We start from the raw sequence: 18,982 nt of genomic DNA on the forward strand, positions 1-18,982 counted from the left end.
AGGCCTTCACAGGACCAAGGGCCTCTCCTCCCACTGACGCCCGATAAGGCCATCCTCTGCTACATATGTATAAGCCGTATTTATAAACTTCCCAAAGAGGAGTATGGGCAGGGTTTAGTGAGGAAGTGTGGATGGAGCAAACTGGATCCACACTCCAGTTACCTTCAGATGACAGATGATGCCCTTTTGCATAGGTTGTATTTTTAATGCAGTGAATACCGGTTTTTGTTATTCTTTAATTATGAGTACATATGTATATTAGTGCAGGTGCCTGCAGCATCTAGAAGAAGATGCTGGGTCCCCTTCATCCGGAGTTATAGGCAGTCATGAACTGATTTACATGGGAGCAGGGAGCAGAAAACTGCTTATCTTAACCACTGAGCCGTTTCTCCAGTCCCAGTTTTTTAAAAGTATTTTAAAAGGCTCGCGTGGATTCTGTCTTTCGCCTGTCTGTACTGGCTGCCTTCTCAGGCAGGCCTTTTCCACTGTGGCAAAAAACGTTTTGGATTCTGGCAACTATAGCTTACTACGGAGGATGGCTTTCAACCCATTAACAAAAAGACTCAGGAAAGGGTCTTGTGTCTAGGCCTGCAGTGGTCTGGTTGGTGAGATCTCTGCCATGTATTCTCTCTCTCTGAGAGTGTGATTAGAAGAGGAGGCTCTGGGAAGGGAACAGAAGACTCTGTTATCCGAGGGCAGGGCAGGGCCGAGGAGAGAGATCTGTGGGCAGTAAAACAAGAGGCATCCGAGGAAGAAGTTTTAGAGTCCAGAGTTGGTAGTGGTGGAGTGAGTGCACTTGCTCTCCAGATGTGGAGCTGGGCACACCCAGGGATGTGTAAGCCAGGATGCAGTAGGTGTGGGGGATGGGTGGCAGAGAATGCTTCCTCAGTCTCTCAGGGAAAGGACTGTTGGTAAGTTATTATTAAATTAAGTCATACATATTAAGTAAACAAGACTGCTCAAGGCTGGGAGTGGTGGCACATGACAGCACTCGGGAGGCAGAGGCAAGCGGATCTCTGAGTTTGAGGCCAGCCTGGTCTACAGAACAAGTTCCAAGACAGCCAGGGCTACACAAAAATATGTATTCAAGCCTACACACAAAAGCCACAGGCAACTGAGGAATACTGAAAGCAGGAGAAATGGTCTTCTCTAGAGAAGAGCACACCAATTGGCTATGCAGTGTCACATGGTCAGTCAGCACTGAAAGTCTGCATACAAGTTACAAAATACAGACTGAAGAGAGCCTATTGATTTATTTAGTAATGCATATGTATATAATTACACGTTCGTGTATGTAACAACAATTAATGAAAAAAGAGGCCATGAATTTGAAAGGAGGAGGTGAGGGGAGGAAAGTGAAGGAGAAAATAATAAAATTATATTATAATTAGATAAATATTAAACAAGAGGCTAGAGATAGCTCAACAGTTTAGAGCACTTGCTGCTTTTGCAGAGGCTGTGGGTTTGGTTTTCAGCACCCACATGGTGGACTGAAACTATCCATACCTCCAGTTCCTTGGGATCTGATTCTCTCCTCTGAACAGGGTACACATGTGGTACATAAGATGGCTCAGTAGGTAAAGGTGCTTTCTGTCAAGCCCAAGGACTCAAAAGAACTAATTTCCACAAACTTTCCTCTGACCTCCATCCACGGGCCTTGCCACACTCATGGGCATGTATATACACAAACAAACTAATGAACCAATACATTGTTTTCATGAAAAGCAAAATAATAATAATAATAATAATTTCTTTAATCTCTAAATGGAATCAACATTTCTCAAGTTAAAATAATAGCTGGTTTTTTTCTAAGGCTATTTTTTTTTTGAGGAAATTCTCTGTTTTTGAATGATCAGATAATAAGTGTGTGTGTGTGTGTGTGTGTGTGTGTGTGTAAATTCAGTTGGATTAGCTTGGTTGTTTTATTTTAAGTTCTTTAGTTCTGTGCTGTTTAGTTAAGGCAGGCGCATCTCTCTGGCTTCTTCCTTATATGTATAGCAAAGAATAATCCTTTTTGTTTTTTCTACATGTGCACTATGTTTACCCTCCCTTTCCTCCATCCGAATTCACCCATGCCCTTCCACACATTCTTTTCTTTTCTAAATTTGTGGTCTTATTCTTTCATTATTTACACACACACACACACACACACACACACACACACACACACATACACACACTGCTCAGATAACTGTGTGTTGCTCATATGTTCACACGTATGTGTATTTACAGCTGACGCTTCAGGGGCTTGTTTCTGGTGAAGACTGATTATCCCTCTCTCAGCAACCATTAAAAACCTGTTAATGGGTGTCATTTTGGAGTCCTGTCTATGAAATCAAGTTATTGAGACTTCATGTGTGACAGCTTCTCTGTCACAATAAAAGACAGCATCTTGCAGCAGAAGTTTTGGTCCACTGGCTCTTACAATCTTTCTGCCCCTTCTCCCAAGATGTTCCTTGAGCATTTGGCATAGGGGTTGTGTTGTAGATGTAGCAATTGGGGTTGGGATATACCACCGGTGTGTCCAGCATATTATACAGCAATGTGTTATAGTCACTAGAAAAACTGAATCGAATTGCACAAAGAGGTGAGTATGGTTATATGGCTTTTCTCTTAACACCTATGTATTGGTTGGTTCTACCTTGCTCTCATGTGACCACAGTCAGACAAAATGAAATAATACTCATATTGATCTACAGGCTTCTATGACAGGCTGTCACTAGCTTTGAATGTGGATAATCAGGAAGCCCTTCATTTCCCCACTAAGATCTTGTCTGTATTCATAAAAGAGAGTTTTGAAAGTTCCTCTGGCTACAGAAAATCTGGATTTTAATTTGGTGATGATCTAGTCTTAAGCATTCTGTGGCCACTACCAGGACTACCAGCACTGGTTCCTGGGCCTTTTGGTTTGAAGTGCTTTGGGGTTGATCAGTTTGAGCTGACTATGGTTCATTCTGCTTTGGGGTGAGCATTCCTTAGGAGGCTTGTGTTGTTTGACTCTGTTGAGTGTTCTCTCTTGAAGCCTTTGTCTCTGTTGATGTGGAAGATAGCAGGCCAGGTGCTTGGTAGTTGTTTGGCAGGCTGCTGCCTCTGTCAGACTTGCAGTCCCAGACCTTGAAGCCCTGCACTTCTACAATCAGATAATTACAGCTTGAGACTTGGCTAGCTGTGGGCTTCTTTATCTTCAAACAAGGAGGTTTTGGTAACTGAGGCAGAGCTCAGTCTCAGCTCAGTTTGCAACCTTCAAGGAAGTCTACGGTTTCTTACTGTGGCTCCTTTCCCCGCTAGATTGCATGTTAGACAAGGGAGTGATGGGCCTCAAGGCTTGCAGCAAAGTTTATTGTTAACACCAAAAGAAGACAGGCACTTATTAGCACGTCTCATGGCTAAGCCCTGGGTGTTGGGGACGGAGAGTGCAGAGAGCCTTCTGGGTAAATTTCATGGTCTGATACATAAGAGATAGAGGTTGTCTGCACAGTTCCCTGATGAGCTCTGTAGAGGTGAGAAGGCAAAGGTGATGATGGTGTGTGAGTGTAGGGTCTTGCACACCTGGTCAATAACTAGAGGTGGGGGAGAAAAATCACAGGCCACAGTCCCTGCTTTTATACTTATATTAAATACTAATTGCTTTCAAAAAGTTCATTTTCTCTTCTTCCTTCCTTCCTTTCTTTTTTTAAAACTTCTTCTGCTGATAAGAGATTTCAGGGAAGCTCTGGTTTTCTTCATCTGTAAAACCTCAATTCCTTTTTATTAATCTTCTTGTGCCTGTGAAATATCAGAATTAATCATTTCTTAAGAAGCTTCTCTTTGAATGTTTTGTGTCTTTTCTGAGCCAGACCACAACGTACACATTTTTAGAAAGAAGAGGGTTTATAATTTGTGTTCTGTGATGGACATTTTCCTCTCTCTGTAAGCTTTCCAAGGATGTGCATTGATGCATTTTTAAAAGCTGTGTAGGAAAAGCAGACTGTCTCAGGACACATTTTATGCCCATGAAAGCTGCTGTGCTGCTGTCTATGCTGCTACTGGAAATAGAGGCTAGAGGTGTGTGCTGGGCTGGTAACTGTCTCTGTGCGGTGCCACAGAAAGAAAGGGATTGGTGTGATAAGAATTGTATAGTTTGGACTTCTTAGTCAGCTGTAAGTGTGCATTTCTATCAGTTAGAATTATGTTCTCTCTCTCTCTCTCTCTCTCTCTCTCTCTCTCTCTCTCTCTCTCTCTCGTGTGTGTGTGTGTGTGTGTGTGTGTGTGTGTGTGTGTGTGTGAGTGCACTTGTGCATATGTGCACATGCATGTGTCGGCCAGAATCCAATGTCATGCATCTTCTTCAATCGCTACCCTCTTACATTTTGAGAACTGCTCTCTCACTGAACGTGGAGCTCCCTGATTCAGCTAGGCTGGCTGGCCAGAGTCCCAAGGGCCCTCCTGTCTATGCTTTCCTAAGAACTGGGATTACAGTTACAGTTTGCCATGTTGGATTTACATTTTTTACATTGGTGCTGGGGATCTAAACTCAGTTCTCCATGCTGCTGGGGTAAGCACTTTACTGACTACCTCTCTTCCTCCAGGATTGGGCTTATTTTTATACCCAGCTAAATACAGTAGAAGCCTCACAGTAGAAGCCCCAATGAGCTGTAATGGACTTGTTATAACCATTCCCTTCTTCTCCCTGCCCCTTCCTCTGGCTACAATGTTAAAACATCAAAACATCTGACTTGAGTCAGACCCTGGAGGAAACAGCTGGAGGTCATTCAAGTGTCATGATGATAGAAGATGAAATTATACCACAAAATTTGCCCTGTTTATTGTAAAAGGAGCAGAGATGCACTGGGCTGGACTCATATCTCAGCTCTGCCATTGGCCCCTTCTCTGACATTGAACCTATAACTCATCTTCTCCTTAAAACCCAAAATACTTTGTAGTGAAGTGAAATTGGTAACTATGTAAGCAACAGTGAACATTTATTTAATGTCTATCCTGTTCCAAGTGTTGCACAATGCTTCCCTGACCTGGTTTGGGTTTCAAGCAGGCATATAGGACTGGTGTTGTTATTCTCACTTTACACAGAGCAGGAGCTGGGAAGACTACGCATTGGATTAAGGTGATGGGTGCATCTTTTATAGTTTCTAGAACTAGGTTGTATTCAAGATCAAGAATACAAGTTTTATCGTTCTCCACCAGACTCATATGAAACGTGGAGTAAATAATTTTTATGGGTATGGGTCACAACCACAGACCTTGTAGATATTGCTAGGATATGGTTACTCGGTGATATTTAACTTTTGCTCCCTGAAGAGTTCACCTCTTTAATCTTCAAAAAGAACTTCAAAATAGGCTATTAGCTTCATCCTGCAAATGATGAATTCTGGATACAGAAACAATGAGTTGACTCACTAGCCATGGGGGAAAATTAGTGGTTAATGTAGGCTTGGGACTCAGACTTTTGGATTCTAGAACAGTGTGTCCTCAGAGTAATCTGGAGATGTAGAAGCCAGATAAATTTAGCTTTTTCAAGTGCATCTGCAAGAACTAAAGCACACTGGTTTCCTCAGTTTGATTGGCTAAACACCTAGGGAGTTCCAGATACTGATTTCTGAGGCTGTGCATGTAGACTTCCATGGTAACAGGTAAAACAGTTCAGCTAAGGTCTTGAGGTGCTCATAGTGGAATGAGCCAGGATTAGCTGGAGCTGGGGGAGGGCTTAATTGTCTACATGCAAGCACAGTGTTCTCAGATGAGGGAGACAGTGGGAAACTGGACTAAAGAAAAGTAGCAGGAGGCAGAGAGAGGGTACAGTGTGAAAAAAAGGTTGGGGGGCGGGTGGGATCAAGACATGTGGACAAGTGCCAGAACTGGAAAGGGGAAGAAACTTTCCCTGGAGTCACTGGAAAAAAGATGTCCACCCAGTCCCTTGGGGTTTAGGTTGATTTCGAACCCCCCCCCTTTTTTGAGACAGGGATTCACCCTCTGTCCCTGTCTGGCTTTGTACTCACTGTGCAGCCCAGGATGGCCTGAAAGTTGCAGCAACCCTCCTGCTTTACCCTCCCAAACTATGGGATTCTGTGACCTGGGGCTGTGAGAGGGTAAATTGGCTTTGATTTAAACCACTCCAATTGATGCTACCTTATTACAGCAATCATGAGAAACTATCTTCTTGAACCAGTAGTATGGCAGCTTTCTGTTGGTAATGTCAGTCTTTAATGGTATTGGTTAATGGGCCAGTGAAGCTGCAAAGCTAAGAGCCGACGCCAACAGTTGAAAACTAGATGCTATGCTAACAGCAATGGTTATTCCTCCTGTGTACATATAGCATCCCTGGAGAGATGGCTTCGTAGGTAAGAGCACTTGCTCTTGCAGAGAACTTGGGTTTGGTTTTCAACACCTACACATTGCTCACAGACATTTGCAACTCCAGTTCCAGGGGTCCTGTCCCCTGTTCTTGCCTCCATGGGCACCAGGCATGCATAGAGTGCATATACATTCATTCAGTCAGGCGCTTACACACACAGGCAGAGAAGTATGACATTCTTTCAAGGTTTCAGGGACTAGAAGAGGCTAGCACCCAATTTTCAAAGGACCAGTCTCTCCCTTTAAGTAGCATGCAAGGAGATATGATGGTACAGCAGAGCCAAGATGGAGAGTTTTTGGTTGATAGCGTATGTTTCACTGATTGGCCTTGGAAGCAGGGGGTGCGCATTGGTAGCTCTTAGAATTGAAAAAGGTTTTAAAAGGAAAGTTATTTGTATGAATGCAAAATTCAGGAAATCTTGAAGTCCTTCAAGAATGGGAACCGATGTCAGCGCTAAGTTCACAAGACAGACAGTGAGAGGTCAGCAGAGACGTGACACATAGGCCACGGGGCTGGGTCACTCTCAGCTGAGATACTATTAGTTCCTTGGAGTCTTCATTATTTCTAATTTACTTGGACCTATTGGGGTGTTTGAGTTTGTGGTTCTGCTTTAAGCAAAAAAGAAGCAAGCCCACATTTTGTTTTCAAACAATTGTCCACTTGCCCAATCCTCTCTGAAATTAGTGGAGAATGAGAAATGATGGAGGAGTTAAGACCAATAAGTGCCTGGAATATCAAGTAAAAAAATAAATAAATAAAGCCACCGCACTCTGGAAACCCAGGAGCAGTAAGGCAAAGTTTACTAAGCTGGCTGGCTCTTTCAGGGAATTTGGGGAAGAAAACATCAGTAAGAACCAAAGTTGCTCAGGCATAAGCCCAAGTCTGTTCCTTTTAGGATTACTATTCTGAGAGGAGAAAATAACTGCCATGGTGAATCTGTATTGTGAGCTATTTTGATAGTTCTTTTATGAGTTCTGCGGGCATCACAGAGGGGGGATAAGTGCTTCCTACGTAGTACCAAAGATGGTTTAAAGTGTTTTTGTCAACCTAGTGTGTGATTTCTAGAACAGAGCATCTTACAGGCTGGGAAAAGTAACCACATTACCTTAGTTTCCTCTTTTATATCCTCACCTGTCTGTACCGAGGACACCACCCTTTTCCACTTGAACCCACAGCTGCCAATCATGTCTTACTGCAAACCTCTGTGGCCTTCTAATGATGTTAGCTGTAGAGTCATTCGACCCCTTTCCTCTGTCATTCAGTTGAATCAAAATCTTATTCTTAAGAGGAAGATAAAGAGGTAGCAAAATAGGAGCACTATTTAATAAAGCAACGATTTCTTAGCCTCAGAAAGGCAGGCTTACCCATTCTGGGTTCATATGCTTGGCTATGTGTACATCTCACTTTCCCTTTATCTTCCCTGTTATCCAGAACGAATGGTAGAGAAGCCATCGCATGCACTTGTACCCTGAAAAAGAAACCCCTTGTTTATTTGTCATGCTGGGGTTCACACTCTGCTCTAGAACACCCTTTCTAGTTTCAGCTCTGTAAATAACACTTCTTGTCTCTGGGTTGTCCTGTGGTTCTTTTATTTGAAATGTGCATCCTTGCCATCAGAAAAATGTTTACCATGGCTGCTGCACTTCTTGTCGTTCTTGGCAGGCTTTTGTAGCTCCAGGCCATTGTGAATCCTACACTCATTTGGACTTGGTTTGGTTCATCCAGAGCAGAGTTGTGGGCTGTGGCAGGGAGAGTTGCTCTTGTATAAAGCTTGGCTTCACTTGTTTATGTAGGCCATCAGGTGGGTCTTCTGTGGTTGTGTTGAACATCAGCATCTTCCCAAGTCTTTTTGTCTCAGGGTAACTTCTGCCCTGACCGACTGGACCCTAATTACAAGACTTATTTTTATATAATGTCACTCTTTAAATTGTTCCATGGAGAGAGCTTCTGGAATCCCATGAACTCAAAATCTCAGAGAAATAATTGTCATATATTGTATAACATGTAATATGTATCAACAGCTAGTGAGGGCATCTTTTGTGTTTATGTATGTCTATGAATATGCATCTGGGGGTATGTATACACTCACAGAGGCTGGAGGACCTTAGAGTTATTATTAGAACCATCTACTTTGTTTTCTTGAGACAGTGTCTCTTCATTGGCTTGGAGTTAGCTAACTAGGCTAGACTGGCTGGCCAATGAGCACCAGAGATCTGCCTGTCTTTATTTTCCCAGGTCTAGTCTTACAAGCACACGTCATCATGCTAGATTTTTACATTGCTTCTGGAGATTGAACTGAGTTTCTCATGCTTGCATGGCATACACTTTACTGGATGAGTTATCTCCCCAGACTTGGGTAGGTGCTTTCCAAATGAAGAGATGATATGGGGATGAAAAATAAATGTCTTGGAAACCAAAATCCAGAGCGTGAAAAATTTCAGCAGTTGGAATGACTCCCTGAGACAAGTCAGACAGAATATGAAACACCAATGTGTAGTGTACAGCTCCTCCCTAAAACATTACATCTTTAAGTTCAGGCTATGGATACTGTCCTCAGTTCATGCTAGTTAGAGATGAGATAAGGGAGAATTGGACATTTTATTAGACCTAGGAAGAACACTGTAGTGCCACTAAACTATTTATTTTTAGTCCTGATAGAAATAGTCTTATGTTCATACTAAGCTGAGCAGCCCAAACTACTGCCCAAAGCTTGAGCACTGGCAGTCTGTGGACCACAGCCACAGTGATAGACACCTGCCTAACATATGGATTCTGAGTGACTTGATTTGGATATAGTTCATGAGGTCCACATCTTTAGCCTCTTGTATTCATGTCACAGTCCTGATTCTAAAGTTCTTCATACCCCATCTCACTTGTTAGTGTTGACACAACTCTGGAAGACCAATTTTCTCAAAACTAAAGGATTATCATGTGGAAGAAAGATTTTCTATTCAGGCGATCCTGGAGTTCAGCATGCAGAAAGGAGAGCAGAGTCAAAAATCAAGTTTAGTGTTGAGCAGAGGAGATATGGCTCAAACTTAATAACACTTACTCTGTGATTTACCAAGAGGCAGTGGTGAGGGAAGGTTCAGCCAACTGACCACAAATTAAATGGTCATTTTACAATTAGTTAACAGGCATGGGCATGAACTGGAAGAGAGTTTTCCTTTAAGTGAGGAAGAAGCAGATGGCCTTCCTAGGTGCTTTTTACTGCTTTTGATCTACAGTTTAAGATTGCTAGCTTGCTCTCCTTATTTTGGTAGAAGAATTAATTGAGTGATGAGGCAGGCATGGTTGTGTTTCTAGTGGCTTCTTTTGTTTACTGGCTTGCATGAGATTCTGAGGGTCAATGCTCAATGTTTGTCCCTTGAGTGACAAGATATTTTCTGTCACTGGATGAACATCTTGATGAAAATCTGTTTTCCATGCTCCCTGTATCCACCATTGAAGAAGTCAGCTAATGTGGGAAGAATGACTGTGAATACAGATTGTTAATTATCCCCCAAGAAAATGTGCAAGTCACAATTTGGCTTTGTGCAGATGGTGAATCAAGTAAAACCAGAGTCTCTCAGCTGTTGAGGCACAGTGTCCTGGAGCTTACTCTGACCATTTCTTCTTTGTACTGCTACAAGAGTCACTGCTTCTGTGCTAGGAAGTGTATGTTAAGAAGGCATCACATTCTCACATTCTCAGAATGAGCACATTCTGAGGGTCAGAAAGGCAGATGCTGTCTGACTCGGGTCTTCCTTCCCAACTTTTGTATGTTTGACCCTGGTCTAGTTCTCCAAAGTTCTCTCTCTCTCTTGGCAAGATGCATCAGATCACTTGATGCAGAATACACAGGCTTGGGGACAAACCAGCCACCTCCTTCCACAAGCTGTCCAAAAACTCTTTCTTTCTGAAATGCACGAACCATTCTCAATGTGAAACCCCACAGCTGGTGTGACACTGGGCTGTGTGGACACTACAGCTATCTTGGCAGACACTTCTCTTTTCCAGGAATTCTTTCCCCTGGGGAGTTAGGAATGAGTCAGCCCTAGCCCTTACCCAAGTCCATCAGACAGTGGGCTGATCCACCAAGTCACCTGTATCCATGATGCTGGAGCAGCAGAGGTAGAGGGAATTGGAAGCTTTTAAATGATGCTACTACAAAGTGTATTATCATTGTTATTATTTTGTATTTTGGGTTGTTAGAGAAAAGTTCTCATATAGCCTAGGCTAGCCTCAAACTCCTGATTCTTCTATCTCCACCTCCCAAGTGCTAGGATTATAGGTGTGCACTGCCAAGCTCAGTCAGATTGCTTTAAGGCATTTCAAAGAAGCTTTATTGCTTTTATGTGTGGTATAGTTACCCCACTTAGAGTGTACAGGGCAACAGTTTCTCATAAAGTTACAGACTGTGTAAGACTGTGTAACCATTCCTACATAGCTAGAACATTTTCAGTAATTACTCCCATGTTATCCCAACTTGATTTGTCCCAGGCAACCAACCACTTATCCTGGACATCTTGTATAAATGGAATTCTGCAGTATATGGTCTTTTGTGCCTTAATTCTTCAACTCACTATAGCATATTGATACTTCACTTTTTCTTGCCATTTAATATTTCATAGTGTAGATATACTTCATTGATTAGTTCTTTATCAGTTGATTGGTGAGTTGATTCTCATTTCTGGCTTGCGAGAACAAAGAATGCTAGCAAAGGATATAAACAAGGGTTTTTTTCTGGACATCTACTTTTATTTCTCTTAGGAATACACCTAGGACTTCTGGATGACATGGTCACTTCTTAGTTATATTTGGTGGGGCTCTATGGTATTTTTGAAGTAGCAACTTTCTTTCACAGAGATGTGCATGCTCATCTACCATCCCCGCAGTAACCCTCAGTATAATTCTGATGTATTGCAAATGTGGGCCAGAATTTTTGTGTTGGCTGGATTGGAAATAAGATCACCACAGAAAAGATTCCAAGACTGTACCTAGAGGAGAGAGTCTTTTCAGAGCAGAATACTCACAGGGTCAAGTGGTCGTCAGTGAGTGCTGGACAATTGTCCTTCATGGCAGGCTGACTCAACTCCTAGGAAATTCAATGCTTGGGGCTATCTTGGAACTACAAGTAAGGCTGGAGGGATGTGGAGCTTCAAACAGAGCAACCTGAGCACTCCCAGGCTATTTGGGGTCAGGAGGATGGCACAGTCGGTAAGTTCTTGCTAAGGGAACACAAGGACCTCAGAACCAATCTAAAAAAAATCCAGGTGTGTTTGTAGTCTTAGCACTGGAGAAGTGGAGACAGGGAATCTCTGGAAGTTTCTGGGAAGCCAGCCTAGCTGAATTGGTGAGATCTAGAAAACTCAGTTACAAAAAATGGAGGGAAGAGAAACCAAGGAAGACATTGAATGTCTACTTAGGGTTCCTTATGAACATTCACACATATGCACATGCAGCTGTGTGCATGCACGCTCACTAACACACAAACACACCCACACACATACACTCACATACACACTCATATACACACACACACTCACTAACACACACAAATGCACACATTCACACACACACACACACACACACACACACACACACACACACACAAGCACACACAGAGTTAACTTGGTCTGGAAAACTGATCAGAGGGCTGAGTGGAGCTACAGACATGCACCCACCCCCCACCTCCCTTCTGAGGATGTGACATCTCTTCTTGTAAGTGTCATCACTTTCTTGGTGCTATCTGGTAAGAACTGAGTCATGAGGTGCCGACAAAACCCCAGTGTACTTCACACAAAGCCTGAAGCATTCTGCTCATTCCTGAGCTGTTCCTGCTGTCAGCCCGCTGCTCAGATGGTAAACAACTTGCCTGGGATGAGATCCTGCCACTGTATCCTTTTCTTTCTTTCTTTCTTTCTTTCTTTCTTTCTTTCTTTCTTTCTTTCTTTCTTTTTTTCTTTCTCTCTCTCTCTCTCTCTCTCTCTCTCTCTCTCCCTCCCTCCCTCCCTCCCTCCCTCCCTCCCTTCCTTCCTTTCTTTCTTTCTTTCTCTCTCTTTCTTTCTTTCTTCCTTTTTTCCTTTCTTTCTTTCTTTTTTTTTTTTTTTTTGGGCTTATCTGAATGAGGCACACAGCACCAGACAATTTGAGTCTGAGGTGAATTTTGGGGCGGGGGAGGCTGTAACTGTAGATGAAATGACCTCATATTTCACAGAGCCCTCTTCCAGAGTGAGCCCAAGGAGGGAGGTAAGACTGTATTTCCAAAAGGTGGCTCTGAACCAACGTCAACCTTTTGTTTGCAGCCACGGCACAGGGTACGAGAGTGAGAACCACACAACGCCCATTCTCTGTGGTGCCCAGTACAGAATACATACCCACGGTGTCTTCCGAGGTATTCAGGTGAGTGTAAGATGCCCAGTCAAAGGCCACTGCTTCCTCTGCTTGCATGCCTTGCCGCACTCAGCCGAGGGACCTTCTGGCCCTGGCAAGTGTGTAGAAAAGAGCTCATGACTCCCCAGAGATGTTGCCCTGTCTGACTGCCACAAAGATACCTTCTTCAGAATCTCACATTTCTGCCTTTACTATTTTCTGCTTCTCCATGGTGGATGGTAGAGTTCTTATGTGTGGGTCATCTGCACTTGAACTTTTTAGTGAAGTGCTCAAAGGTAGAATGTTTTGCCTATTACTGATAATAACACTAACACTACCTGTGGCTAGACATGTTCTATGTGCTGGGATTTAGACACAGACTAACATGGACTTGATCTAGCTTCTAGGTTCATGCAGAATATTCACAGAAATTATAGAATTCCTGTGTCCTCCTGCCCCTACATTCACATAATGTCCCTGGTATAATGTCCCTGTTACAATGAATGTTGTTATATTTTTTGTAACTAGCCAGGAAGTGCTAGCACATGCCTTTAATCCCATTACCCAGGAGGCAGAAATAGGCAGATCTCTGTGAGTTCAGAGAAAGTCTAGTCTACAAAGTGAGTTCCACGACAGTCAAGGCTACACAGAGAAACTGTCTCAAAAAAAAAAAAACAATAATAACAAAACAAAAAGAATATTATTTGTAACTGAATTGATTTGTCATATGTGTCCTATCTATCTATCTATCTATCTATCTATCCACTCACCTATCCATCCATCCATTCCCTATCTATCTATCTATCTATCTATCCATCCATCTGTCCATCATCCACACATCCATCCATCCACTCACCTACCCACCTATCCACCCACCCATCCATCCATCTAGCCATCATCTATCTATCTATCTATCTATCTATCTATCTATCTATCTATCTATTAATCTATTATCTATCTATCTATCATCCAGCATAGTTTTCTGTTTCAAAGGTGTTCATACCACCAGCACGTTATGCCCCTTACCCATTCCTTTCTCCCCGACAATCATCGGCCCTTTCTCAGAATGTTCTTGGATACTCTGTGTTGCATTTTCAGGTTAACTTCTTTGACTTAGCAACTTGCGTTTATGATTCCTTCATGTCTGTGCAGGCATTTGTTCTCTTGTGTGACTCTCACTGCACACTCAAGAGAGAAGACAAGAGACTTGTCTGAAACCACATAGCTAGTAAGTGGGAGCTGAGGTGTGCAACACACATTTTATCAGACTCCGTAACCCGTGTTTGACTGGTTAATATTGCTTATTGGTAGAAATGAAATGATGTTGTTCATCAGTGGAAACAGGAGGGAGACGTATCCAGGGCAAGTGAAGAATCTCAGAGGATATAGATTAATTAAGGGAAGGCCCTACTGACCCGGAGCCTCTTTTGGATAATCAGAACCACAATTACCAAAGATGCACACCTGTTATTTACAAACACAACTCAGTGGCTGCCACAAGAGAAGTAGTTTGGGTGTTCTTTGGAGGGAAGCCAAGGCCCTGGAAATAAGTTGCATGTGGGCCAAGCCCTATGTGGTGTGGGCAAGGAACTCTACTTCGTGGAATCAGTGAAGTGTTCTCTGTCATCACAAAACTCTCCGGTAAGAAATACACAAGTCTCATAAATGCAGAGATGTGACAGAAGAAGTTATCTGAGTGTCCTTTAGCAGACTGTAGACTGACAGCAATGGCCACTTTTAGTCTTATTCCTACATGGTCTTCATCTTGGATGAAAAGAGACAAAGAAGGCTTATTGTGCCTTCCTTCCTACCAGACTCCGTTTATCAGATCTACTGTCAGAGCCTTTCGTAGGAACTATGCTTGCTGTACAGGTGTTATTTCCCCACGTATCCGTTTTCTTCTAGAATATGCTAAACAAACTACTGATCTATGATTCACTTGTGTACCACCATTAGCCCTCGGAGAAAGGCAAATGTTGACATACACTATGACCTACCAATACAGTATTACATAACATTACAGAACTTCTTTAAAAAGTGCCCTCTCAGGGTAAAGCAAATAAACTAACAAGAAAGTGAGTGTGTGAGTGGGCAGATTAGAAAGCACATAGAACAGGGAGTTACTAAGTATAGCAGTGGTTCTCAACCTGTGGGTCACGACCCCCTTGGGAGTCACATGTCAGATATCCTGAATATCAGATATTTACATTAAGATCATAACAGAGCAGAATTACAGTTATAAAGCACCAATGAAATAATTTTAGGGTTGTGGGTCACTACGACATGAGGAATAGTATTAAGGGTATTAAGAGGGCTGAGAACCACTGGTTTAGAGGTTGTACCATATCTTCATATCATCACAGATGTGATCCTCTGTCAGCTGACCTTGTCTTTGGCCTTGATGGGCACATCTGTAGTTGAACAAGAAGCAATCACTCCTAATATCAAGGAATCACAGCCTGAGGGCAAGAAAGATTTGTCTTCCCTGCTAAATGACAGGAACCAGTAGGTCTTATGGAAAAAACTTGCAAAGTCACAGATGGCAGACAGTTCCCAGTGTTTTCTTGTGGTACTGTTAAGGATCGTGTGATTATGTTACAGGATTCTGGTGGATTCAGAGGCCCCAGATCCAAAGACTTCTTCATCATCTATTTATATGTGAAGATCGGGCCAGTTTTGGCCTCACTCAGTGTCTCATATCTTTCTCCAGTAAGAACTTCCTCATCTATTTTCTGGTTGAGTCCATAACCATACATTCATGTTTCCAATGGGGGGATACATACCATCTGGGGCTCTGAAATTCTAGACTTCACGTGAGAGATTGATGTTTGCCATAGGTGTCTAGGGTATGGAGGTGAACTCTCTCTCTCTCTCTCTCTCTCTCTCTCTCTCTCTCTCACACACACACACACACACACACACACACACACACACTTTGGTCTCATACCATACCCGCCTACTTTTGGCACATTTCAATGTTCAGTTTCCCATGGGATGACACTAATGTTCACATATGGCACAAGTGTCCATTCCTCTTATATTTCGCCTTCAGGATGTGCGGCGTGTATCTGGAGTGACCCCAACTCTTGTCCGGTCAGCATCGGAAACCAGTGAGAAACGCCCTTTTATGTGTGCATACCCAGGCTGCAATAAGAGATATTTTAAGCTGTCCCACCTACAGATGCACAGCCGGAAGCACACTGGTAAGTGTGCGCACTGTACAGACTGGAGCAGTGATGGTTCCTGAGCTCCCATTCTAGACTCTGACACTGCTTGTGGGACACAGGTGACTTGTGGGACGGAAAGGTTGCACTTTGAAAGCTCAGGTTAAAAAAACCAGTAATGCATGTCCTGGAAAGAGAACAGGGTGCTGAAAAGCAAATGCCATAGAGTAAAAGTGACATCTGTTTGAACGTTGCATTCACTGCCAACTGCTGAGACCTTGAGCCATCATTGCTCAATCTCCCTCTGAACTCCAAGTGCTTTGTAAGGACAATGAAGATGATAATGCCATGCACCGCATTGTATAACACTATACAATTCGCAAGCCTTGTGCTTTAATTCAGACTGTACTAAAGGAGGTGTAGCTAGAACACACCTAGCATAGGATCCGTGTCTCCAGGACTGAATAAATGGTAATAGTCCCCAAGGACTGTTAGCCGGGAAGGCAAGCCTGGCATAGGACAATCAGATGATTCAGAGATTGACAGGCAAGGTCACCATGAACTTTGAAGGGTAGGTTAAAAGACACACACAGGTGTTCTGGAGTCAGGTCTTTGATAAAGAAGATCATGCTTCCAAGCTGGCTGCCCCACGGTCTCCGAACACCTGACAAATGGACTCATTTTGGCTCACTGTTATCATGGCTGGGAAGGGCAATGGTGGGAACACCCTTAAAGCTGTGTCAATGGGAGCAGGAGGCTGATCGCATCTCTGGATGAAGAAGCAGAGACAGAAGACAGGAGATGTGAGCCAGAAGAGCACCAGGTTATAAGCCTCCAGGGTCACGCCTACAGCAGCCCACTGTTTCCTGTTGGCTTTCACCTCCTAAAATGTTCTACAATGTCTCAAGCACTAGGAGCCTGAGACCAAGGGGTCAGATGCACGAGTCTGTGGGAGACGTTCCATACTCAAACCATAAGATAGGATTGCAGAGCAAGCAGCATTTGTGAAGGGTGTGTGCTTAACATTTTGATGGGTAGGAATGGGGACAGAAAGATGAAGGGTGAGAAGGGCTCAGAGTAGTGAGGTCAGCTACAGGAGACACACAGAAGACCAGGAAAGCACCAGAGGTCTTGAGACAGGAAAGGAAACTTGGAGCTGTCCATCAATGGTAAGACCCTACTGACCACGAAGTAGCTAGCTCTCCATCCCAGAATTCCAGGAGGTGGGAACACTTGCAGAAGCTCAGTGCACTCTTGGGGGCTCTTCTCCCAGTGTCTGGCTGAACATTTCCTGTGGACACGGGTGGGGCTTCTTTCCGAGTCCAGGGTTGCGCAATCCTATTGCTGACTTGGTTCGAATTAAAGGACGACAATCTTGCTAAATGCTTCGGCTTCTGGTTTAATTGGGGAATCTCACAACCATGGAGTCATTTATGTTGGACCCAGGAACAAGAAGTCAGTAGCAGAGAACACCAAATCTTCAGGTCATAAAACACAGAACAGTTCATTCACAAGGCCAACCTCAGGGCGCATCTATCCGACATTCTATCTCTGAATCACACATGGACTTTGAAACAAACCTTTGTGGCTTTTTGGCTTCTCCAAATATATATTAGAAAATCATGCATATGTATATACATATTATATGCATATATATATACATATACATATATATGTGTATATATATATATATATATAATTTTTTCCTGAGCATTGCCTCAGTGCTAGGCACTAGTCTGCTCCTTTTACTTGGACAGTCTGGTCTAATCTGCTCATGGACCCTTTGATGTTGTCAGATTACTGGCTCCATTTCATAGTGAGGGAACTGTGCCAGGGTATCTGCCTTCACTCCTTCCTGTGTCCATGGGCATGCGTGTAAGTGGGATTTTATTTTCCCAGGAATCTACAGCACTACCCTAAGAAGTTCCCCTTAGTGCTTTGGGCATTTTGAGATTTCTTCATCTGCATTTAGGAGGGTTTCCCTGTGACAAGTTTTCCTTCCAGCACTGTACTCAGAATGACATGTGTTTTCCCCAAGGTGAGAAACCATACCAGTGCGACTTCAAGGACTGCGAGAGAAGGTTTTCTCGCTCAGACCAGCTCAAAAGACACCAAAGGAGACACACAGGTTTGTAGGTTCACTTCTCATTGCCAGCAGTCACAGGCCCTTGGGTTAGAGCTGATGTGACTATCTTCTCCGTTGAACACAGACCAGAGGGTGATGGTGATCTATCTGTTTAATTTTTCCAACTTTCTTTCCCTCGCCTGGAGACTATTCTTAAAACGAAAGGCTGTAGAGACGATGGTTCAGCCATTAAAAGGACTTGTACTTGCAGGGCACTCAGGTTCGGTTTCCAGCATCCACATCAGGTGGCCCACAACTGCCTGCTGCCACAGGACACTCTCTGAGGACAATGCACACACGTGACGTACACTTGCTCTCTCTCTCTCTCTCTCTCTCTCTCTCTCTCTCTCTCTCTCTCTCTCTCTCACACACACACACACATACCATAAAGTCTTTCTTTACAAAGGAGAAAGAGAAAAGAAACATCTCACGTTTTTCCTGAGAACCATGGCAGTTGTCAGAGCCCCCAGCTGGTAAACCGATGGTCTGTCAGGAAACGTGGCAATGGTGAAAATCCTGTTTGCATTGGTTTACTTTCTCAGTCTCTAGCACTTGTCTATTGGTGAGAACCTTATGTTTGTAATTAGGAAATGGTTTTTTTTTCCCAAGTCGGATGCAGCTCCTGGAGGTTGCTGTACAGAATCAGGTGGCTTCTGCTGGGTCTGGGGATCAAGGACATATGAGGTCCAGGTAGACGCAGACCTGGCTGATGTAAAGGATATGTGGAGCTTCTCCAGCTTCCAGAAAGACGGCCTTATGTGTTTCACTGTGCCCCACATTGCTAGGGCCGAGGCTAGACCTTCTCTGTCCGTTTAGGTGTGAAACCATTCCAGTGTAAAACTTGTCAGCGAAAGTTTTCCCGGTCCGACCACCTGAAGACCCACACCAGGACTCATACAGGTAAAACAAGTGCGTAAACTTTTCTTCACATTTATTTTTCATTATTTTCTAAGCTACCGTTGAATGAAACTGTTTGTAATGAGAGAGACT

The 18,982-nt window shown here is 43.4% G+C and overlaps 1 protein-coding gene across 3 annotated transcripts in view; it reads left to right on the forward strand.

The window, feature by feature from the left end:
• WT1 (WT1 transcription factor) overlaps nucleotides 1-18,982 on the forward strand; it is a gene marked incomplete at both ends in the record, with an annotated part of 44,460 nt that overhangs the window by 23,477 nt on the left and 2,001 nt on the right. For 2 of the 3 annotated variants that reach the window (XM_080931061.1, XM_080931063.1), the window contains 4 exons: nucleotides 12,637-12,733; nucleotides 15,756-15,906; nucleotides 17,906-17,995; nucleotides 18,809-18,901. In XM_080931061.1, coding sequence (XP_080787187.1) covers nucleotides 12,637-12,733; nucleotides 15,756-15,906; nucleotides 17,906-17,995; nucleotides 18,809-18,901 — 431 coding nt within the window. The remainder of the gene's footprint in view (nucleotides 1-12,636; nucleotides 12,734-15,755; nucleotides 15,907-17,905; nucleotides 17,996-18,808; nucleotides 18,902-18,982) is intronic. The other variant, XM_080931062.1, reaches the window with a different exon arrangement.

This window comes from Micromys minutus (assembly GCF_963924665.1).
Source record: "Micromys minutus genome assembly, chromosome: 17".
NCBI classification, from domain to species: domain Eukaryota; kingdom Metazoa; phylum Chordata; class Mammalia; order Rodentia; family Muridae; genus Micromys; species Micromys minutus.